Raw genomic sequence first — 23995 nt, forward strand, 5'->3', positions numbered from 1 at the left:
AAACTTGCGCATGTTAAATTTGGAACCCATGATCAGATTTGAAACAAAATCCTCCAAACGATTCCAAACGATTCCAATAAAGAAACGATTCCGATGGAATCGTAATTTTTGAAACGATTCCAAATAGGAATCAGTTCTCGATGCCCAACCCTAGTTATGTTATTATTACATTTTTAATAAATCATTTAAATTCCTACCTTTCTTGTGCTGAGCCGAAAAATGTATCCGATCTGTGACTCAAAACCATGATCCAAACCGAACCGTGAGTTTGGGGATCCATTGCACCCCTATTATTTTACATGTATGTGTATGTGCATGCATCTGCATATTGCAATGTCAAGAGTCATTTATATATAAATCCTAAAAGATATTTGTGAAACCCTCTGTATGCATTCATTAATATTGAGATTAGATTTCTGGGACTCTTCAGTCTGGAGTAACCTCTTTCCTTCGCTCACCTCCTCCTTCTTCCTCTTGCTCTTGCTCCCTCGCTCCTCTGAGTCTCCCGAGGCCTCACTGACAACTCTCCTCTTGCCCTCCTTCTTCTTCTCCTCCTTCTCCTTGTGTTTCTGCATGTACTGGGTTGATAAGGGGGGGGAGGGGTTTTTTTTTTTTACAGTGAAAGGTGAGTGCAGACAGAAGAAAATCTCCTCAGGCTTTGTTTTTAGGCAATACATTCTCACTCTAATTGCTAATTTGTATTATTCCTTTTTTCTATTGCCATTTCGTAAGGTTATTTGATGGTCTGCAACTTAGTGTCAAAATACCCAAACCTTCAACATTGAGGGCATGATACAATGCCGGAATTGTATGTATGTATGTATGTATGTATGTATGTATGTATGTATGTATGTATGTATGTATATATATATATATATATATATATATATATATATATATATATATATATATATATATATATATATATATATATGTACGGCAGCAAAGTTTGGACACATTCTCATTCAATGCTTTTTTTTTCATGACTATTTACATTGTAGATTCTTACTGAAGGCATCAAAACTATGAATGAACACATATGGAATTATGTACTTAACAAAAAAGTGTGAAATAACTGAAAACATGTCTTATATTCTAGATTCTTCAAAGTAGCCACCCTTTGCTTTTTTATTAATAAGGGGAAAAATCCCACTAATTAACCCAGACAAAGCACACCTGTGAATTGAAAACCATTTCAGGTGACTACCTCATGAAGCTCATTGAGAGAACACCAAGAGTTACCAAAAAAAGCAAAGGGTGGCTACTTTGAGGAATCTAAAATATAAGACATGTTTTCAGTTATTTCACATGTTTTTGTTAAGTACATAATTTCATATGTGTTCATTCAGTTTTGATGCCTTCAGTGAGAATCTACAATGTAAATAGTCATGAAAATAAAGAAACGCATTGAATGAGAAGGTGTGTCCAAACTTTTGGCCTGTACTATATATATATATATATATATTTATTTATTTATTTATTTATTTAGGACCAAGAACACAAAGTATTAATATTATAGACTCATACATACTCTGAGAACCCCTTCCATTTCAGCAGAAACTCTACTCTTCCCTTCACCACTCTGCGGTCCAAAGCCTTCTCCACCACATACTCCTCCTCTTCCTCCTTGACTGCTGCTGCGGCAGGAGGTACTGCAGGTTGCTCCTCCTCTTCCTCCTTCACTTCTGCTGCTGCAGGTTGCTCCTCCTCCTCGGCCTTCTTGCCCTTCTTGTCCTTCTTTCCTTCTCCGGTCTCCTGCTTGACGTCTGCTGAGGGCACCTTTGGTAGACCCAAGGGGGAAACATGCAGAGATAATGATACAAGGGTTAGAAGAACTAATGGGAGGTTGGAGTGAATTATAGTTTACCCTGTTTTACTAGATTCAAATGTTCTGTTTGAATGGAGAAAATGCTGATGAGGTGAACAACCCATAGGAATTCAGAGTGTGAAGTATCTCCTGAATTACCTCGCCTTGCAAAACTCAGTTTGTTTCGGAAAACAACAACAAACTTTGAGCTAGCAAGCTACACAGTGAAAATGGCAAGTTTAGAACAACGTTTTGATCGTGCAACAAGGCAGGCCAGGGGCTGTTTCACCAAAAGGCAATTTATACAGTACAGGCCAAGCACGTTTGGGCCCACCTTCTCATTCAATGCATTTCCTTTATTTTTGCCGTTGATTTACATTGTAGGTTATCACTAGGCATCAAAACTATGAATGAACACATATGGAATTATGTACTTAACAAAAAAGTGTGAAATAACTGAAAACATGTCATATTTTAGATTCCTCAAAGTAGCCACCCTTTGCTTTTTTTATTAATAAGGGAAACAATTCCACTAATTAACCCTGACAAAGCACACCTGTGAAGTGAAAACCATTTCAGGTGACTACCTCATGAAGCTCATTGAGAGAACACCAAGGGTTTGCAGCGCTATCAAAAAAAGCAAAGGGTGGCTACTTTGAGGAATCTAAAATATAAGACATGTTTTCAGTTATTTCACACTTTTTTGTTAAGTACATAATTCCATATGTGTTCATTCATAGTTTTGATGCCTTCAGTGAGAATCTACAATGTAAATAGTCATGAAAATAAAGGAAATGCATTGAATGAGAAGGTGTGTCCAAACTTTTGGCCTGTACTGTAAATCCAGGATAACCAATAAAGCGAGGCTTGACCTAGTCTAATCTGTGCAGCCTGGCTTGGTGCGTTTCACGAAGGCCAAGTCAGGCTGAGGAGGAGAGACTAGGTCGAGTCAGGCTGAGGAGGAGAGACTAGGTTGAGTCAGGCTGAGGAGGAGAGACTAGCTCCAGTCAGGCTGAAGTATTTCAGATAGATGCGCGTTCACGGCTTTCCTTACCAGACCACGAGGTCGATAACAGATTTACTGATACTAAAATGGAGAATATGCATTGTTCATACTTTATACAGAGTGAAGAGCAGCTTCTTGTGTAAGTATGATAACGTGAAACACCTTATTTGTAAAGAAGAAACACGGCCGCTGTAATAAAAAAGCGAGAGAAAGCGTGGCAGACTGTGACTGCCCTATCCACCGCCAGCATTTAAAGTGGGGTAATGGGTTTGATTTTTACAAATAACCACCAACACATTTTCTTTAGATATGTTTATTCTTTTCACAAATGATGCTAACATTTCCAATCTGAGTGCATGCATTTTTGTTAATAATAGTAATCATTTGATTAGAACGGTTAGTGATTTATACCTGTCTTTGGTTTCTCCACATGCTGCTGAGCCATCTGCCAAAAGGGAGAGCTGGAGTTTGAAACTGTCCTTTATACTCCACCCCAGGAAGTGGAAGGGACAAACTCTTGGCAGTGGGCAGGGGGACTCTGAACTACAAAATACTTAACACAGCAGCATGTGGATAATTTGTTTGGGTTAGATTAAAATTGGGCTTTGGTAGGGTTTGTTTTTTTAGTAATTTCTTATGGTTGGTTACTGTAGTAAGTTACATGTTCTTCCCTTTGTGTTTGGGGTAGGCTAGTCTTGGGGTATATATACCCCTCTCTCCAGTCTCTCTGGAGGTCGGGTTTTGTTCTGTTAAAAAAGGTACCTGGTATTATTGTTCTGTTGACCTCAGTTTTGTTAAAGACCCAATTCTAAGTATTTTTATTTTTAACTTTAATGGATATAGCTGGAAAAAATAAAGCCTACATTTTTCTGAACAACAACCATGTGTCCTTGCCTATACTGCTTGGTCCCTGACACAGACGATCACAGACCGACTGAATGTGTAAGCAGCCTAAAAATATACATTTTACTGACCACTGCTCTGAACTGAAACCCTATACCATTTAACACATTGTACTATTTGCCTTAAAAGTAAGCAAAAGACAATGTTACTCAAGAAATTTACTATGAAGATCCATTTTCTACAACACTAGAATATGATGCATGTATTTCTCTCTCCTTCTCTCTCAACCTCCCTCCCTCTCTCTCTCTCTCTCTCTAAAATATTTATTTTCTAAGTCATTAACCTCCACAGCTCGCTTTTGTACAACTGTTAGTAGTTAGATACATCAGTCGGTCCACTATTATCTACAACGCTTGTTCTCATGTGTTTTTTTTGTTTATACAGAGGCCGAGTTTCCTTCTCTACATATAAATAATATGATAAAAATATTATTTTTAGATATATCATTTATACAGTCGGTTAACATTATTATCTGTCACGCTTTTTCTCACAGTTTTTTTATAGAGGCTGAGTTTCATTCTCTACATATTATATGCTTTGCTCCCTCGTATATATGGACACAGAACAGAAAGACACTGGACTCTAAAATCTAGAAACTATAAAGAGAATTAAGTGATAAATATAATGCACACAGTAAACACAGGGATTAAGGTGAAAAAAAATCTTTTAACTGAACTTTTTTTCAGGCCAAGTCATAAGCTGTTCACATCTACATACAGATAGCACCCCTTTTGCGATCGCACCCTATTGTTTTAATGTACAACAAGATGCAAACAGCAAAGTAAAGGGAGTATTGCCTGTATTCTCTTTTCCTGATGAACAAAAAAATATTTCAGTACCATCCCACGACTAACCATTGCTGTTCTTTTCTACTGCAGCAATCATATTGTAGAAAGGCTTTACCTTACACTCTAATTACTTCAGGCCAAAAGTGTTTAAAGGGACATTTTCTTATTGTTGATATGCAATTAAACACCAAGTCAAATCTCTAAAATGAAGTTTGCAAGACTTCACTGTTTTTATTCAAGGGCTACTAATAATGAAACACATAACTTTTCAGTGAAAGCTTTTTTAATTATTTAAATTCAAACAAAGAAATGTTTGTACAATAACAATGAATAAACACTGTTTTATCTATCTCAGACACGTCTGTGCCTTCCGTTAGCAACAACGCATCCATGATGGCTAGTGGCCTTGCCAAATAGTGGTTACCATTAGACGCACACAAATCATGACGCTAATATGCAAGGAAACTGGTTCCGGGTTTTGTGCTATGAATTAGTAATATTTTATATTAAAGTTATAAATTGACTTAAGACACACTTTCAACACGGGCCTTCCAGCCAAAGGTGCATGTTGTCCATATGAACACCATTGGGTCTATAGGAGCAGAGCCGATGGATTGGTTCATTATTTATGACCTCTGATATCCTCTGACCCAGCTCTATCTCGAGAGTTATCTCAACTTCAGTTTCAAAGGGGGTCAGCTTTTCTTAGACATGAGTAGGGGGGGCACCAAGGAAAAAAGGTTGGGAACCACTGCTCTGACCCATGTCATGACCCTTTTCTCAGCTTGTGAAATGGTTGAATGAGATGTGTGAGTTTTGTCTTTGTGGAGTAGGGCTGAGGTAGCAGTGTGCCAAAAATGCCAAAACACATGTTGTATATGTATACATACCCAAACAAAAATTTCAAAAAAGTAATTTATTTAAAACAACTAATAATGCAGTGTGATTTTAAATCAAACTAAGTCCCACACATAAATATACTCATGTTTTTCCCCTTTAGTCTTTGCTATTAATATTCATCAACTGCAAAATTATAAAATTGCGTCTTTAAATAACTATGCATGGAAAATAAAATAAAAAATGCTTCTCTTTGTATATAGTTTTTCACAACAGTACAATTCAAAACAAATGGAAATTAGTCAAACAAGCCATTAGGCTGTATTTCTAAACACTCAACTGTAGGTTTTTTATATAGTATATATAAGGCAAATCAAAGTGCTAAATATAAAACACCATTTTTTCATTATTAGTATTTTATTGTGTAAATTCTCACGTACAACGTGGAACATTCTTTCACAGACGAGGTGTGGAATTTCCACGTCACTTCTGCGGATTCGTTTAAACGTAGACAAATAAATGAAACTGTATATTAATATTATAACTATCTTTATTGTTTAACTCCTCAAATACAACATTAGAAAAAAACATTAATATTACGAATATTATATATTTTTATCTTCGTTATCCGCTGAGCGGACGCATTACCTGTCACTTCCGGAGTTTTCCGCGGATTCGTTTAAACGTTATTATGGTTCATAACTTACTGGAACAAACCTGAGCAACGTGTTGTTGCTGGTGACACAATCACTGACTGTATATATGTATATTGAAGCGATCCTGGCGTTAAAGACCCGCTGATCGCTGCCCGATTCTTTGAAATGAATGGCCGCATTGCATTGGGGGATATTGGCTTTGAATGCGTCAAGCTCGGATCATATCGTAATGTTCTAATTACAGCATATAGGCCTACTGTAATATTTTACCGGTAAGAAGAACGAAATAATATTATTAAAATAAAGAAATGAATACCATGATAACATCTAAATAAATGTTGATAGATGTAGCGTTATAGTTTAAAAAATATAAATCAACAAAAAAGCAACCCAGCTTCCCTGGCCGAAATAGACCGAAATAATAACATTAAAATAAATACATATAAACCATGATAATATCTCGTGAATAATGTTGATTAAAACAGCGGTTATTGGGCTAAAAATACCAATAATAACTGTCACAGATTTCGAGTTAAGGGGTGGGGGGTTTTTTTCTTTCGTCGATATCCGACGGTGAGGGAATAACATGAATGTCTATCTGACGGACCCCCTCGTCGAAAAATAACGTCTAGGGTACCCCTATTTCGTTGAAACTTGACGCCAGGGTCCTTGACCATGCGTCATACATTTGACGAGTAGGGAGTGAGACTGTGTTGACTGCGTAGAGCTGTGGACTTGAGTGTTATGTTTATGCCACAAGATCGAAACCAGCTCGACCTCAACTTGAATGATTATATTGTTTTTAGATCTTTTTTTTCTTGTAGGTGGCTGTGATGTGTTGATTACTTAGACAAACATTTTCGCAACAGTAGATCAGGGAAACGATTTGAAAATCGCCAGTAATATGTTTGTGATTGTGTGGGGAATCTGGTGACAGAGGCGGACCACATCGGCAGCTGTTAAACACAACACACGGAAACCAGTTAGGGTGGAAACCAGTAGGGCTTTAACACCGGCAGGTGGGTCTTCCAGTCCCCCGTTTCATTAGCTGTAGACTGACTCGCAAGCCGATCCGCTTGTTGTGCTAACCTCAGCCACATTGCTCTCAGCCTCGTCCGCCAGCTGGTCCACATCTCTGGCCAGACCTTCACACACTTGCCCATTCTTACCGACGAGCTAACGTTAGCTTGTTAGTAGCACGGTGCCAGACGTTTTGTTTTCTTTCGTGACAACGGATTGATTTACGCCTGAGCCCCACCCCCCACACACACACTTTTTTTTCCTTTCTCATCGGATCTGCATCGATCTCAGATAGGCTATGGCATTTCTGAAATCAAATTAACGGAAATTGACGGAGAACATTAATCCCTGTAAACATGAATGTAACAGAGTATATTCATCAGTTATTTCCCCCCAGCCAAATATAAGGTCAAAAACCATTGAGGTGTCCTCTCCCTGTTGTTACATGGAGGTACAGTAGTCGACACTATATAGTTACTGGTCCAGTGAACTAAGACTATAATTTGGGAGAATTATGGATGAGGATGTGTTCTTAAAAATGTACAATCGTCCGCTTTTTAAAAAAGTCGTTAAAGAATACAAAAAAATTATCAAATAAAATAACTGAAGGTGCATTGGTATAGAAACACACATTTACAGCACTTCATATATTGCCTTTAGTAACTAACTTCATTTAAAACACATTTGGCAACTTTACCAGCCTTTTCTAATTATCTCAACAACTGCAGTAATATATTCATCAAACTTCTAACAACAATATGAACTGCAGTCTTCATACAGCAATATAACATTAACAATGTCAACATTATTGTTGTAACAACTGTCACATGAATAATTATATAACATAATGGTCACAACTTTAAATAATAACAGTACTTAACTGAACAGCAATATACACATGTTGTATTCATCCTGACTCGACCTAGTCTCTCAGCCTGACTCCACCTAGTCTCTCCTCCTCAGCCTGACTCGACCTAGTCTCTCCTCCTCAGCCTGACTCCACCTAGTCTCTCCTCCTCAGCCTGGCTTGGCCTTCGTGAAACGCACCAAGCCAGGCTGCACAGATTAGACTAGGTCAAGCCTCTCTTCATCAGTTATCCTGGATTTATAAATTCTACTTTTGTGTGATACCCCCCTGAACACTGACCTGAACATGGCTGGTATCAGAGTCCCAGTCTGCTGCTGGTCTTCTGGGGACCTTGTTGCTCCGCTGCTCCTGGTTCTGGTTGTCCTCCTCCATTCCTCTCTTGTCCTGAAATCCAGCAGATGTCCACTGGGGCTGCTGGACTCACTCTGGATTCTGTTCAGTACAAATCAAAGCACGCAGAGATATTCAGGAGCTGCTGTCTCCTCTCCTTTCCCTCACATCCACACACAACTAAAACAACAGTCGGCAAACTCAAAGCAGCGGCTGGAAAACTGTTCCATTTCCTTCCTCGCTACACAATGAACTCGGAGTAGTTCAGAAGTAACAAAAGTAAAAAAAAATTTTTAGATTAAATTCACTCAGAGCATGTCAGGAAACTCAATAAAAAATGATTTTGCCGACACATATCAATGAAAACCTACACTATTCAGGTGGGAACGCGATCCGACCCAAACACAGGAAGTGGACCAAAACCAGAGCATTTACTAGCCTGCAGTTTCAACCTTTCACACAGTTTACAGACTTAAATATCTGGTTTAAGGGATGAGAACTTTCAGATCCATATGTAATGCGTGTGCAGGTTAGTTCCAGTGGTGTAGTCTACGCAGTACACCCACTAAGAAAGCTCCAGGAATTCCATATACCCACTTAAAAATGCCCAATGATACGCAACAACATACTTTCCATTATACTTTTTATATATTTTGAATTGTTATCTGTTGTTTTCTTCTTAGCATAGGCTAAATCAAGGTATTTCCAAATTAAATTGGTGCATTAAACCATATCCAAATGCAACAAAAATGCAGTTGCTGACGCTCAAAACTTCCCTGGGGGAGGACACCCAGACCCCCCTCCCCCCACCCTCTGGACTGCTTCCACCACGTGACGCTGCTCCCATTGTTCACCTTCCTCTAAAATATTAGAAACACTAAAGCAGAACCAGAAAAGCCAACACGGTAGAAATGTAGTGGAGCTTCATTATTTCGGAGAGTTTCCCTCTGATATTCTGTCCAATCAACAAGCGACTGCTTCCACCACGTGACGTGTGTTTCCACTGTTTGCTGCGTTTGATAAAGTGCAGTGTGACGCAAACCGAACCAAATGAAAAATGCAACAATGTTACAACTTCAGCCCCGAATCTCACCGAGCCCACCGAACTACAGAGGAGCAACTAACGGAGCAGACTGTTGCTCAGCAACGGACGTTCTGTTTACCTGAATCTTAGCAACAGCAGAATGGGAAGCTAACGCATGCGCAGCTCTGGCTTCTATTCGCTTTGATAGCCGTGTAAAAGAACAGTTACTAAAGTGTTTACCTGAGTGTGCGGGTGTACCTGGAGCTCTGTCTTCTTAAAACCGTTCTTATACTGTCTATGTTTAAAACTCACTAATAAACAACACAACCATCCCGCCGCCAGCCCGAGATCACATTGAAATAACGAGACTTCCGGTTTCCTCCAAATCAGGGATTTTCAGATTAAAAGTTTAAAATGAAAGAACGCCGCCACCTGGAGGTCAGGAGGGGAACAACAGATACACATTCAGTTCATTAATCAGTCAGTGGTGGACTGGAACTGAGGACATTTACTCAAGTACTGGACTTAACTCAAGGTACTTGTACTTTACTTGAGTATTAAATAATGTACAGCTCCAAAATTAAAACTATTTGTAAGTATAAAGAGAAATAACTAAATATAATGTAAGCATTTAAATGTATGTTTCGACCAGACTCCATTTAAATAAAATAGCAATTTCATGATTTCATTTATAGTCAATAGAAAAATAAATTATAGTGTTAAAGTGTTCCAACAACAATCACCACTCTGGTTTGGTTGAAATAAACCCTTAATTCACCCATTTACTTGTGAAAATATGCTGGCTCTATACATGCTAAAAGTCCTGATTATTTACATGGAGTCTGGTGGAGTTTGGTGATGGTGATTTCGGGGCTGTTTCATGTTAAACTAAAAGGATCTTACTCTTTAACTAAAAGGTCTATCTCTGTAGGGATCCTTTGCATAATGTTGTCAGACACTCAGAATAATAATCTGAGTCTGTCAGTGGCAACAACAGAACTTTTAGTGGATGGAAACTTTACCTTTTAATTAGGAGTTTAAACACAGACACAACAGGAAGAATAAATCCATCAAATCAAGTCACAAATAATCAGCATGTGGCCCTGTTTTATTTCATTCATTTTGCATTTAGTTGTTCCACATTCCCAGACATTTAAAACAATTCAATCATTGAGGTTATTCTACAAGTCAGATGAATAAATCAGCTGTTTACTATCTGACCTGGTCTGTTTCCTGCTGCTCCATCATTCTTTAGTGTCCTCTGGAAACAGTTTGCTTTCTATTTTCTGACTTTGTATGACATCATCAGTGTCTTTGCTTTTCAGTCTGAACACACCTCAACAGATTTAAAACCACATTCTGTCACAGAAAATACAAACAGCGAAGATTAAAACGTCAGAAGATTATTATTAAATGAAAATTTCTCGCTCTCTTTCTGTCTCTCTCTCTCTCTCTCTCTCTAACAACAGAATGAACAGATGATACACAGGGTGTTGTGAATATGTTACATTTAACATTAAATGCTATGAGGAGAACTCTGAAGAAAGTCGCTTTTACCCATTTATTCGTGTCATAAATTGTAACACTGTCTTCCTCCCAAAATATGTATCTGTGTGTTAAATATCATTTTTGGATAACGCTCTTATCAATACATTACGGTAATAGTGTTGGTTGTTATATTTGAGGTATTACAGTTTCTCATACTGCATGTATGCCATGTATGCCAGTTCACTTGTGTGTAATGATGGAGACAGATGAACAGAGCCGTGCACATGTATGGAATAAATAACGATATAAAACAGACACTCCGGTTATACTTTCACGTCAAGTTCAAGTCAGTTAACTTAACACCCCCCATCCGTTTTTTTCATAAATCCTACCCTGCGCACACATTTTAATAAAGTAAGTAAAAGAGGACTGATGTGGAGGTGCAGGCGCTGCTGGCCATATACGCCACCGAAGAGGTGCAGAGGGACCTGGAAGGATCCACAAGAAAACATTAAAATCTTCGGGAAAAACTCCAGTGAGCTAGTGCAAATGGGTGTTTGTATGTGGCGCTAAAGTCAAGTGACAACGCTATAAAGACCGTCTCCATGCTTGCGTCACTCCCTTACCCCTCCTACCAGTCCCTATGGCCACTTGGCCAGTGGGAATGCAAATGGCAAAACTGGTTTTGGGGGAAAGTAGTTAGTACATCTCTTTAGAAGTGGACTGCTCCTATAACTATGTTCCTGTAACTACTTGGTCGGATAGAGGCTATAAATGCAGATATAAAAGTAATTTAAAAAAAATATTTATTGATTTTCAAATTTTGCACGTCAATACAGAATGAAATATTCTGTAGCCTATTTTATTGCTGCTGACGTTGTCTTTGTTGTAATCAAATCAGTATATATTTATGTTTAACATGAAGTATACTACTCCTTATTTCATTTTATCAATGGGAAACATACATGTGTACAGACAAGGCTAGCAGCAGCAGCAGCGCCACATCAGACACGTTTCTGGTGTGCAAAGAAAACGCCACGCAGCCGCCACACAACTGACACGCAACAGAAACGCTACGCCACCCCACCTAAGGTCTCCTTCACACCTGAGCAGTTTGGTCCGTTATAAATGAACCCTGGAGCGTTTGGTCCGATAGTGCGGTTGATTTGGGGCAGTGTGAAAGCTCATCTGAACTCTGGTCCACTTGATAACGGGGGTCTCGGTTCTCTTCCAAGTGAACTAGAGTTCGGTTCCCTTCAGGTGAGAACTAGACTGGGTAAACCCAGCCCCATCTGACGGAAATTTTATTTCACCACCAACAGAGCATTTACCAGCCTGCAGTTTCAACCTTTCACACAGTTTACAGACTTAAATATCTGGTTTAAGGGATGAGAACTTTCAGATCCATATGTAATGCGTGTGCAGGTTAGTTCCTCCAACAAATGTGAATGCCTGAAACTCGTTTCTCAGCAGGCGTTTTTCTCAATTTATAGCGTTAAAATGCATGTTTTTTATAGCGAGTCAGCTTCCAGTAAGATTCCAGTTCCCTCCAAACAGTGGCCTAGGTTTTAACAGACACTCTGCTCCAACTCCTCTTTAACACAACTAAAGACATTTAATGATAGAGCCAACACTGTCAGCTGCTCCCATTGTTCACCTTCCTCTAAAATATTTTAAAGACATTCATATTAATTAGAACAGTTTCTGCTTTTGCTAATTATTTGCACAACTTAACCTTCTTCTTCACATGTGAAGCCTGCAATTCAGTGTAGTGACAGCTTTTTAGAAAACCTTTAAATATTCCACTTTAGTATCATACATATTTGGTGTTATTTAACATGTTAAAGAAATGTAAAAAAATTAATACTATTCCAACTTTTCCAACTATTCTTACAGCCTCACCTTCTTCTTTCGCATTAAAGCCAGCAATCTAGTTAAAATTTAGCTATTTAGCTTTTCAGCATTCACAAGCACTTTCTGCAGGAAATGCATTTTCTAGTTACTTTTCAGATGAGTTTTTACCCTTCCTTCATGTTTGTCATAAACTGAAGTATGATGTCATAAGAGTGTCATAAAAAAATAATAAACCTGTAAAATAAGAAGAAACTAAATGTCGAAGTTCAATTCAATTCAGCTTATTTAAGAAGAAGACAGATCAAATTAATAAAACAAATGATTATACATGGGTTAAAAATCCCAGAATTAGCCAAAAGCTCGCAAACTTCCCCCAAAATACAACCAGCTGTTCTCATGTGTCTAATCCACTGATGAAGCCTCTGGATATATTATATATATATATATATATATATATATATATATGGGTAATTCTTCAACTATGGTACTCTTTGAGCTAGACGGTTTCAGAAAATAAAAACATTTCTACAAACAGTTTTTTAGTCTCAGGTGGTTTCTCAATATGTCTAGAAACCTTCCCTGAAGTTGGCTGTGATGATTTGTATTGAATAATATATATTTATTACCATTTTTATCTGACAGTCCAAGAAAACGGTCATTTCCATCACATAACAAAACATGTGTTTTTAAGAGAAAATAATTAAATATCTTCTGTTATAAATATATTTGATTAAATAGCACACACATCTCTATTCAAATTTGTAATTTATTTATTTTTTCGAAATTTAACTGTAAGGATTTTACAATGTTTACACTAAAAAACACCTAATACTACGTAACTGGAACATTTCATATACTTATCATAGCTCAAAATCATGTATTTCTCAAAGTGTATACACATATGCTACCCCTAACTGGACAATTGTCAACACCACTGAATATAGTTGGTTTGATTTTATGTTTTTTATATGTTTTACTTTAAAATATGTGCTGTGGTGGAAATGACATAGTGTGGCGGAAGAGACAGTGTGTGGCGGAAATTACATAGATAGGCAACTTCCAATTAAAAACTATTTTTCTTCTACTCTATGTGGGGAACCAAAGCAAATCAATAAGTAACAGCATTAGTGAACAAAACATATCACCAATATTTTTAAATTAAAAGCAATCCAAAAAATTAAAACATGAATTTGTGTTAAAAATCAGCAAATCATTTCTTCACTGTTTTCTACATGCTGAACTCAGCAAACTAAGTACGAACTAGCGCAAACTAGAGCAAACACTTTGTCATCATTACCTTAATATAACTTTAATATAACCAGTTGAATATAATGTTGAATAACAGATAAAATAGGCAATATATTTTGAAATTGCAAACTTATATGCTATATGCCTACGCTGAACCAGAGCAAACACACTGTACTTAAAGGGGTGATAGCAAACCCGATTTGAACTTGTCATAGTTAAAAAACGACAGTTTGGTGGGTAAAATAGGACATACATAGAACTGCAAAATCCCATTGACACCTCGTTCCTCTGCAAATCTCACAATTTAAAACTGCTGCTGAAAACGGGCGAATCTCAACAAAGCTCATAGTTGACATCAACTGCTATTTAATTACTAAATTCACTTCTGAGACTTTTTTATGCTAGAAATCAACTATGTAGAGGTCCAATATTTGCCGTTTTACGAAAATTGATGGCTAATTGCAAATGTTATCCGACTGGGTTGGAGTTCAGCAGGAGCTCAGCAGGAGCTCAGCTGGCTAACGTGACAGCGGCCAGTGCTGCCCCACCGCCTGCGTGTCCTCCTTCACAGCTCCATATCCGCGCAAAGTCACCGTTTCTGGGGACTACCAAATGCCGAGGCCCTGACGGAGCTCCAGGGTCTGCAGCTAGTCACGATCTTTACCCATAGGATTGAAGGGACACTTGCAGCTAACAAAACCCCTGAAATTCACAAAAAAAGCATTCAATTGAAATGGGACACAAGCGTTAGCTTTGTAAGTCCTTAGGGTATCTGTGATATACATGCCGTGACCAAATTCAAACTGTAAATATACAATAGTTATTCCGGCAGCCGGCCAGCTCCGCAGAGCTCTGCGGAGCCCTGAGCCCCGTTAGTCCAGTAACCCACAAACGGTGACTTCCCCTGGGTATGAAGACTGTGTGGAGCTGCTGAAGTCAGACACGTCTTACCAAATTTGCAATTATCCACACACTTTCGTAAAACGGCCCATGTTTGTGCTTATATAGTTGATTTCTCGGATAAAAAAACTCTGAAGTGAATTTAATATCGAAATAGCAGACAATGTATAAAGTTGCAGTGTCTGAAATATGAGACATGCTGTCTCGTCTCCAATGTATGTGTATGTGGTTCCTCAACCAATCAGCGAGCAACTTATCTAAATATTCAGGAGAATACCATATAGCTGTCTTTTCGAATAGAGACATTCCACAGGGATGCATAAAGGCCCAAAGAATAGCACCTGGGACATTTTCAGTCCAAGCAATGTTACATACCCTATTAGGAGACCTTAAAGGAATACGCCACGTTTGTTGAAATAGGGCTTATCACAGTCTACCCTGGCTGTAGATAGGTGGGCCAACGCATTTTTTGTCTCAGTGCAAGTAATTAATTAGGTTGTTTTTTTGTCTATTGTTGGCTCACTTTTACTCACAACATGCTAACCGGCAACATAGGATTCCATTCACTACGCTAAGCTAACTAGCGGCGGTGCTGCTGGTGTTGCACCGGACTAAAACAATGCATACACAAAAAATGTGTTGGCCCACCTATCTACAGCTAGGGGAGACCCCACCTATCTACAGCTAGAGGAGACCCCACCTATCTACAGCTAGAGGAGACCACACCTATGTACAGCTAGAGGAGACCACACCTATCTACAGCTAAGGGAGACCCCACCTATCTACAGCTAAGGGAGACCCCACCTATCTACAGCTAGGGGAGATCGTGATAAGCCCTATTTCAACAAATGGTGGCGTATCCCTTTAAGGAACAGTGTGAAATAGGCCTACTCTATATAATCACTCTATCACCTCTTTATACGTTACTGTCAAGTGTGTTATGTCGTAAATCCATGTATTGTCAAACGTAATCATGTGGAATAACAAGTTGAATCTGACTAAATAGACATTGTATTTGCTAAATACTGTATATGTCAAACTTGCATATGGGCCAGAGGTTCAGTTATGTTTTATTTAACTGTTTTTGAATTTAAATGTTTTTTTTACATTAAAGTTTTAGTATTATAGCCCAAATAATTTGCTGTTTAGCACAAACAATGTCATTTCCACCACAATGAACACCGTGGTGGAAATGACTGGTGGAAATGCATCGGCGTCAGTTTGGTTTGAAATGTGCTGGGGACAGAGACGCATTTGGAAGTGCATTTACAGAAGTGCTGGGTACAATGATATTCTTTTTTTTTTTTTTTTGCGCAGGTCATGTTTTGAAAGACGCTGTCTAATGTATCATATAACTTGTAAATTAATAAAAATGTATTCAAAAATGGGATGACGTCCGACACGTTTTAAGAAGAAGAAGCCTTATGTATTCAAAAACCATTAGACAGGTATTCTAAAACGCTTAACGTGGTTTAATGCAGGGTGCGAACTACGCAAGCATCAAGGCGTGGCGGCGCTGCGGTGCAAATTCAACTAATGTTTAGGACATGTTAATTTAAAGATTCGCAGAAAAAATATAAACATTGGAGGCCATTAATCGGCGCGCAAAGTCCTTGAAATCCATTCTGCAGTAAGCGTCATATAGCCATGGTAAAAAGAAAACAAGGCAGTTTAATTAATTTTGGTTTTACTAAGAAATAGTGTAGCGATGACGTTAATAGCACGACCAATTCACCTGCTGCAATGTTATTAGCCCACCTCCCATTGGCGTGACAACGCAAGAAGAAGCTGAAGAAATAATGTCCTCTGGCTGAAGATGATCCTAACCACTCTTGTTCCTCTCTCTCCCGTTAAATTGGAAAAGTCCTATTATTATGGACGTTATCTGATAAGTGTTTCTGCTTCATTAGAGCCTATAAGAAAAAAGCTTAACGTGGTAGAATGTAGGACTACCTCAACAACAATCAATGATCACTACATTTCTCTCTCATATTGCTCATTATAACCACTGAAAACTGTCAAAAAATCTAACCGAAAGTCCTATTATTATGGACATTATCTGACATTAAGCGTTTCTGCTTCACATTTTCAGCAGGGCAGCGGAGCGGCTGTGGGTTGACTCAACGAAACCGAAATCTACGCCTATGTGGAAATGACATTTCCCCACTTTCCCTCTAAAATCTCATGCTATGTTAGCCTGTTAGTATTAGTTTTAGAGTTAGCATTAAATATACACAAATTACACATTATTAAATTAAATTTATCCAGTTATTTTTACGTCCATGTGAAATAGGAGCTGTTTGGAAATGACGACCAATAAACATACTCTCAGTTTTACTCATATTTACCTTGATTTTTCTTCTTTTCATTACCCCCTGTACACAACACCATTTCATCCAGCCATGTGTTCCACTGTGGAGTTTCTGTTGCTATGGTTACTAAGTACACAAACCTTAAAGAGGTGATATTATGCTTTTTGGCTTTTTCCCTTTCCTTAACTGTGTTGTATATGTTTTTTGGGCATGTAATAGGTTTAAAAAGTGAAAAAGCCCAAAGTCCACCCCAAAGGTAGTTTCCATTTCCAGCAGAAAACACTGTTCAAAAACTGCTCCCAACAGCTCTATTGTAGTGAAGCCTTTTCTTCCGTGACGAGCTGACGTCAGCTCGTAACAGACGTTATAAAGCTCGCCTAGCTGCTAAGCTCCCCTCCCCCCCCACCACCACCACCACTAATTCAAGTTTGTTAGACCCAGAGCGGCTGGAGAGTTGAGAGTCTCGGTCATGTCCAGGAGACGCTGTATTCGTCAGTGCACGGGGAAATTTCCTCTTTTTCGTCTTCCAAAAGACGATGAATTTAAGAGCCAGTGGTTAAAATTTGTTTTTGGCACTATTCCCCAGGACTACAACCCCAACCTTATGTTGTGTTCTGCTCATTTTACGGAGGACTGCTTCCTGAACCTGCAACAGTTCAATTCAGGATTTTCAAACCGTTTAATTCTGAAAGACAGTGCAGTTCCGACTCTGTCTGGTCATCATGGAGATTCAGAACCACAACCTGTGCACGCTTAGCTATAATTTATAAACCTTTACCAAGTGTTCAAGTGGGTGCTTGAAGTGGGAAGGTTAGCTAAACTACAGCTAAAGCTGTAGCTAATGTTATATCCGGTGTGAAATTGTTTAGCTCATTTTTAACAGATTTTTTTTAAATATGGCGATGGGTTGTGTATTTAAAGATGTGAAATATTGCTGTTGTGTGGATGTGCATTTATTAATAACTTATACCAGCTGCTGTTACGGTGGCAGTGAAATGTAGCCTCATTACAAAGTTAGCAGAAGCTAACTTTCTAGCTAGCTAGCGCTAACGTTTTGTGTTCAAACCGTTTTGTTCAAAGCTTTTGAACACAATTACGTAACACTGCATTAAAATCGGCTATCGCTTTTCAGTCAAAATATGTAGAACAGTGTACAAGTGTGCATGTGAAGGTATGTTTAGAACGTTAATGCTACTTTACAGGTTGATTGGTAAGGGCATCGAAACCACTGTATAAGCTCAGCTGATTTGGTAGTGTTGGCTAACGTTCTGTAAAGTGGTAAACGACACGTGCTTTTAAGTTGCTTTCGTTACGTGGAGACCGTTGTCCATAACCAACAGTATATTTGCTCCCTACTTACACAACCGGGGCTTTGACTAGCAAAAGGATGTCATGTGGTGTGTTAATTTGTTTATATGCTACTTGTGCTGTCTCCTGATTTCACAAGGGATAAGAACGTTAGCGTTACAGATACTGACTCTTTTCATCTGATTACTGTCTTATTACAGAGTACATCACAGCAGCACCTCGAAACCCTACACCTTTCCACCACATTCCATGACATAGGATGCCAGACCGAACCACCACAAAATGTCAGTGGGCATACAGTCCAGTGCTCCAAAAATGAGAACAGTCGGCACACAGCTATCCATGGGTACGCTGAGGGCTTCCATGAGAAGCAAAGGTAAATAACAAAAGCATCACATGTTTTAGCATTTTTAGTTCACATGCAGTACCTGTAAATGCCTTACTCTGCTGAAAACCCAATATATAATAAACATGAGAATTTAATTTCGTTATTGTAAAGAAAATTATTTAAGTTTTTTTCCTTTTTTTTTTCTTAGGCACCCAGGCAATAGTGCCCTGTGTTAGTGTTTACACTGAGACCACTTCAAGCTCCCCAGAATTCACCCCGATGTCTTCAACCCCAATAAGACCCCAAGATTTCAGACCTCGCAAGAGACCTCGTCTTGAGTTGGAGGAGGAAGAGGGAGACACCTCAACAGAGTTGCAAGCTGAGCCACAAGACTCAACATATATCCCTGGTGACTCTGTTCTAACGGACGAATCTGCCATGTCGTAAGTTCGATATTTGTATTACATTTCATTATGACCTATCAGCAGAAATGTTAAACTTGGTAGGAAAGCTAAAGCAAGAATGTATTCTGTTTTTTTTAAGGTCTGAGCCAGTGTCTACTTATAAGGATGATAAGTACATTGTTTTTGAAAGTTGCCTAAGGGAGCTTTTTCAAAGCTGTCCTGTATGCAAGAGGCAGTGTGACGTTCAGCGCCGAAAAATGGGAACATATGTGTCATTCACACAGCTCTGCCCGCACTGCAACTATTCAAGACAGTGGCAGAGTCAGCCTGTTGTAGGAAGTACCCCCGTCGGCAACCTACACCTGTCAGCGGCAACATATTTCACCGGTTCATCCTTCATCCAACTGGAAAAGGTATTGCTATAACTATTTAATATGAAATGGCAATCACTGTACTGTTTTCACAAATGTACCAATTTTACATGTTTTCACAGATATGCAAGGCCATGAATCTTCAGATTTTCCAGTATGACACCTTCAGGAGGCATGCTAGGAGTTTTCTGGAGCCAGCCATAATCCACAAATGGAAGACGGATCAGCAACATCTTTTTCAAAAGTTACAGCATGGAGGAAAGATTGGAGTCAGTGGAGATATGCGAGCTGACTCCCCAGGTAAGACAAAAGTCTGTTCTTAAAAGCATGGTACTTAAACATTCAATTTGAATTGCAAAGCCTTGACATCGTCTTTGTTATATAATCTTCAGGGCACTCAGCAAAGTATGGGAGCTACACACTGATGCACCTAGACAGTAACCGCATTATTGACCTTCAGCTTGTTCAGGTGGGTCCCATATTTATTTTTTTATTTTTTTTGCCTTGCGACATGATGAAAGATGATTCTGTATAGCTTTCAATGTCTCACATTTATCTCTGCATTTTTGTCCCACCACCAGAGCAATGAAGTAGGTGGTAGTTACCACATGGAGAAGGAGGGCCTTAAACGCTGCCTGGATCTACTGGATTCAAACGGTTTGGTGATGGACTACATTGTCACCGACCGTCATCCACAGATCCAGAAGTATCTGAGGGAGCGCAGCATCACCCACTTCTATGATGTGTGGCACTTTGAGAAAGGTACGTCTTCATCCTTGTTTATGTCAGTGTGGCTCATTGACATACTTTGTGTTTAGTTATTCGTCAAAGAATGTCCTGAATATAAATTTATTGCATATGTACTTTCTGCAAGGTTTGTCAAAGAAACTTGAAAAAGTTGCGCAAAACAAGGACTGCGGGGTGTTGAAAAAGTGGCTGCGTAGCATCAAAAGCCATGTCTACTGGAGTGCAACATCGTCAACATCAGGGCCAGAGAAGGTAGCCAAGTGGATGTCGATTGTCAACCACATCCAGAACGTGCACTTGCATGAAAACCCTCTTTTCCCTAAGTGCCAACATCCTGATCGAGTGTCAAGGGATCCAAGTAAATGGTTTCAACCAGGTATGTAAACAAAATGTGACTAAAAGAATTTTAAAATGCAAAACCTTTTTTGCTTATAATATTAATAACAAAAAACAACTTCACCTCAAATGCCCTTTATAATGAAATATTATTGCTGTATTTACTGTGTTAATGGGCTGCAATTTTAATAAAATGTTTTTTAATTTTATTTAAGGGTCAATGGCGCTCTACAAAGTGGAAAAAATCCTGGTCAATAAGAGGGTTGTCAAAGATGTGGAGAAGCTGAGCCACCACTACCAAACATCATCCCTGGAGGCTTTCCACAGTTTGATCCTTCGCTTCACACCCAAGAATGTGGTTTTCCCTTTCATGGGCATGCTTTGCAGGTAATACAATGAATACATTCAGTAACATTATACACCACAGCTACTGCCTAATGGCTTATATATATAAAATATCAAAATTGTTGTGTCACTTCAGTTTGCAATTGTATTTTTGTAGGTTGTACCTCGCAGCCATGCACTACAATGAAAATGCAGACCGCAAGCAAGCCACAACATCTGCAGGACAACCAGTATTCAAGGTTGTGTTTCCCAAGTCCAGGAAGGGGGAGGTGACTGCGAGGCCAGTAAAAACAGACCCTACATACAGTAAGTTTTAAACTACTTTTATCTATATAACAAATAATGTAACATCAATAGTGACACATTGAATATTTACAAGTAGTGTTAACTTTAGAAAAACATCTCTTGTAATTACAAATAGTGACACATAGGTGTGTGTGTGTGTGTGTGTGTACAAGTATTGTAAACGTAACAAATAAATTGTTAAGGCTAAAAAACAAATATGTAGAAATAAGGTGGCGTCTGAGAAGAACGCTCTTCTTAAGCACTTAAGTGATTATTTATATGCATTAATTCACAGAATATGTGGAAGAACTTATGAGGCTGGTTTTCGAGGAGGTGTTTGAGGACCCAACTCCATTTGTTGAGGTGCTGAAACTGATCCCCATCCCCAAGGACCTGGCATCGGAACATGAGAGACCCTCAAAGGAGGAAGTGGTTGCACGCCATCTGTCCCGCTTTGCTCAAGGGACAGTCGGAACCGTACATACTAGGGACCCGGATCAAGAAACTGCAGGCGTATCCGGCGTACAACGCACGACGGGATTACCACCCTAACAGTCCTTCCCAAGTAGCCCCAGCACCAGTTCACAAAGCCAAGATAGGCAAGGTGCCTGTATGGACAGGATTGGACAATAGTGAACATCACTCTTACTTATAGTGTATATCTGTATTTTTTTCATATTATGTATATTAAGATTGTTCTATTTATATAAGCGTTTCAACATTTGATAAAAATAAAGACATTGTAATTGTGATTTCTTCATTAGGTCTTTGGTTTATTGGTAAAATCATTTTTTGGGACAGTTAATTACATGTTTTAAAAACATGCTCTTTTTCTGTTCGATACCTCAAAGGTCCATAGTCTGCTCTGTATATAGTGTAGAAGTTCCGCAGGGTGTAGTGGTTCAAACAGGTTGGCTCCAAGTCTGGATGATAAACCATGCAGGTAGGTGGGACAGGAACCTGTTGCATTCTAACAACCTAATAATAAAAATAAGTAACTCATTTAGAATAAATATTACCTGAGGAGGCAACATTACCGCAAAATGCAGATACTGATTGATGAAGCTACATTTATTTGTTAACCTTGTATGTATAAAACAAATGGTGTTGTCAAAGATCGTAGAAATGATTGGCCCCTATAATATAATTGATTACAAATAATTACATCCAGGAGGTGATGTGAAATGATACATTTTTACACAACGGTAAAAGTAAACTTGACAACACATTTTGTAGTATTTCGCAACAGAGGAAGGTTAGTCAACATCATATCCACTTTGCATGACTGTTGTATACGTTCTAATATATTATAATTACCATTTGTATTTCTTGGCAACAGATGTTTTAAACTTCAGTGGACATTGTCGAGCAATTTCCACAAGTACACCTAAATATAAAAAAAAAAAACGTTAGATACCCTCCAGACAGTCAATGGACATAAAGTTGTTACTGTGATAGAAACGGTGCAGAATTCAAACTGAAATACTTAATTAACTTACCACTCTGAAACATCTTGCTCCAGTCTAGGTTGTGAAGCTGGTTCGGGTTCTGTTTCGGGATCAGACTCTGGTTGGAACATGTACGGCTGAGCTGAAGCCATGGTTACCGGTAGATAGATGCTAGATCGGATCAGTTTGTTTTGGATCACACTACCATGCTATCAGGGCCCGCCCTACTCTGCATCTAAGTGGCTAGTTGTCCTTACCTAGGTACTGCACATGTGTGACTCCAAACAAAGATGGGATAGCGGTAAGATGCTTCACTCTGTAGCTAAAACAGAGAGCTCAACAGTCTCTGTTGAAATAGAGTAAAACAGGAGCTGCAGCAATGTGCAGTACAACAAAAATATGTTTTTTGAAAATGAAACCATGTAAACCTATTCTGGTACAACCTCTAAATACAATTATGAACCTGAAAATGAGCAGAATATCACCTCTTTAAACAATGATCCCAGGATTCTATTTTGTACAGTGTGGTGGAAATGACAGTGACCCCAAGGGACAAGGGTTCTACTTATGAAAAATATAAGAAAATATGAATAAATATCACAATATATATTATGTATAATTGAAATAGACACTATTTTATCATTTGTACTTGAAATCTACATTATTTAAGTATTTAATTTAAAATTAAGCGAGGTTGAAGATGCAAAGTCTGGATTAGGGACAGAGGGAAAACAGTAAAAACCATGCATAAAAGGCCTCATATTATATAATAAAAAGAATAATTGAGCCATGATAAAAAATTTTATAAGTTACCCTTAGGGTGAGGTAAGTGTGACAAAAACAAAAAAGAAGAAATGTTTTTTAGTTTTTATTATTTTACCCAGGGACATGAAAAGTACCATAGTTAAAGAATCACCCATATATATATATATATATATATATATATATATATATATATATAAATATAAAAATACACATACACACACACACACACACACAGGGCTCCAGACTAACTTTTTGCCTTGGTTGCACTGGTGCGCCTAACTTATTTTTATTTAGGTGCACCAGCACAAAATTTAGGTGGACCCAAATTTTTCCTTGCGTCGCAATTAACGCCACAATTTCAAGGTCACCTTTTTATCACAATCCATATACATTCATATATATTGTGTCAATTATTTTAAACAAGAATAAGGAGTTGGTAATTTTTTTTACAAGCACAATTATACTGTACTCAAAGTCTTATAGCGGGCCCCCCCTTGCTGTCAAACGCCCCTCAGATGGCCAACACCTGTCATTTGGCCTTCTTCCCCTTTGGCCTTGGCTAAACCAGCTCGCCACACTCCCTAGCATCGAAATCCTCCAAGCTGGGCCCCTCCACA

General features: G+C 38.6%; 3 protein-coding genes and 1 long non-coding RNA gene across 14 annotated transcripts in view; 1 reads left to right on the forward strand and 3 right to left on the reverse strand.

Annotated features, from left to right (window-relative positions):
* The window catches only part of LOC120570713 (NACHT, LRR and PYD domains-containing protein 12-like), a 565262-nt gene that overhangs the window by 119482 nt on the left and 421785 nt on the right, over window positions 1-23995 (reverse strand). The gene's annotated exons all lie outside the window — the stretch shown is intronic.
* On the reverse strand, window positions 1497-9587 carry LOC120571545 (probable chromo domain-containing protein LHP1). Of its 3 annotated transcripts, none has more exons than XM_039820562.1 (3): window positions 9480-9587; window positions 8165-8317; window positions 1497-1779 (listed from the first exon to the last, which is right to left on the reverse strand). In XM_039820562.1, exons 2-3 carry the CDS (start codon window positions 8255-8257, stop codon window positions 1522-1524), a joined length of 351 nt encoding a protein of 116 aa, XP_039676496.1. In that variant the 5' UTR covers window positions 8258-8317; window positions 9480-9587; the 3' UTR covers window positions 1497-1521. The 3 variants fall into 3 exon arrangements, with proteins under 3 accessions (XP_039676496.1, XP_039676487.1, XP_039676505.1); XM_039820553.1 differs by having other exon boundaries at window positions 9498-9580; XM_039820571.1 differs by lacking the exon at window positions 9480-9587 and adding an exon at window positions 9379-9455.
* On the forward strand, window positions 17457-21920 carry LOC120570981. 8 transcript variants are annotated; one of them, XM_039819667.1, is made up of 11 exons: window positions 17457-17786; window positions 18550-18725; window positions 18886-19120; window positions 19221-19494; window positions 19575-19752; window positions 19845-19921; window positions 20034-20214; window positions 20327-20575; window positions 20751-20922; window positions 21038-21186; window positions 21461-21802. In XM_039819667.1, the coding sequence occupies exons 2-11, from the start codon at window positions 18632-18634 to the stop codon at window positions 21715-21717; spliced, it is 1866 nt and encodes a 621-aa protein (XP_039675601.1). In that variant the 5' UTR covers window positions 17457-17786; window positions 18550-18631; the 3' UTR covers window positions 21718-21802. The 8 variants fall into 8 exon arrangements, with proteins under 8 accessions (XP_039675601.1, XP_039675607.1, XP_039675615.1 ...); XM_039819673.1 differs by lacking the exon at window positions 17457-17786 and having other exon boundaries at window positions 17978-18725; window positions 19221-19445; window positions 19571-19752; XM_039819681.1 differs by lacking the exons at window positions 17457-17786; window positions 21038-21186 and having other exon boundaries at window positions 17978-18725; window positions 21556-21920.
* Window positions 21700-22884, reverse strand: LOC120571774. 2 transcript variants are annotated; one of them, XR_005641299.1, is made up of 4 exons: window positions 22665-22884; window positions 22483-22552; window positions 22010-22143; window positions 21700-21773 (listed from the first exon to the last, which is right to left on the reverse strand). It is a non-coding gene; the product is annotated as an uncharacterized LOC120571774 (long non-coding RNA). The 2 variants fall into 2 exon arrangements; XR_005641298.1 differs by having other exon boundaries at window positions 22483-22884.

Source organism: Perca fluviatilis, chromosome 2, assembly GCF_010015445.1.
Source record: "Perca fluviatilis chromosome 2, GENO_Pfluv_1.0, whole genome shotgun sequence".
Lineage (NCBI taxonomy): Eukaryota > Metazoa > Chordata > Actinopteri > Perciformes > Percidae > Perca > Perca fluviatilis.

Coding starts and splice junctions, on each gene's coding strand:
- LOC120571545 (XM_039820562.1), bottom strand. CDS start 8,257: ATGGAGGAGGACAACCAGAACCAGGAGCAGCGGAGCAACAAGGTCCCC. Junction 1,780..8,164: donor CTGATACCAGCCATGTTCAG/GTCAGTGTTCAG, acceptor GGTCTACCAAAG/GTGCCCTCAGCAGACGTCAA.
- LOC120570981 (XM_039819667.1), top strand. CDS start 18,632: ATGTCAGTGGGCATACAGTCCAGTGCTCCAAAAATGAGAACAGTCGGC. Junction 19,922..20,033: donor TTGACCTTCAGCTTGTTCAG/GTGGGTCCCATA, acceptor TCCCACCACCAG/AGCAATGAAGTAGGTGGTAG. Junction 20,923..21,037: donor TTCATGGGCATGCTTTGCAG/GTAATACAATGA, acceptor GTATTTTTGTAG/GTTGTACCTCGCAGCCATGC.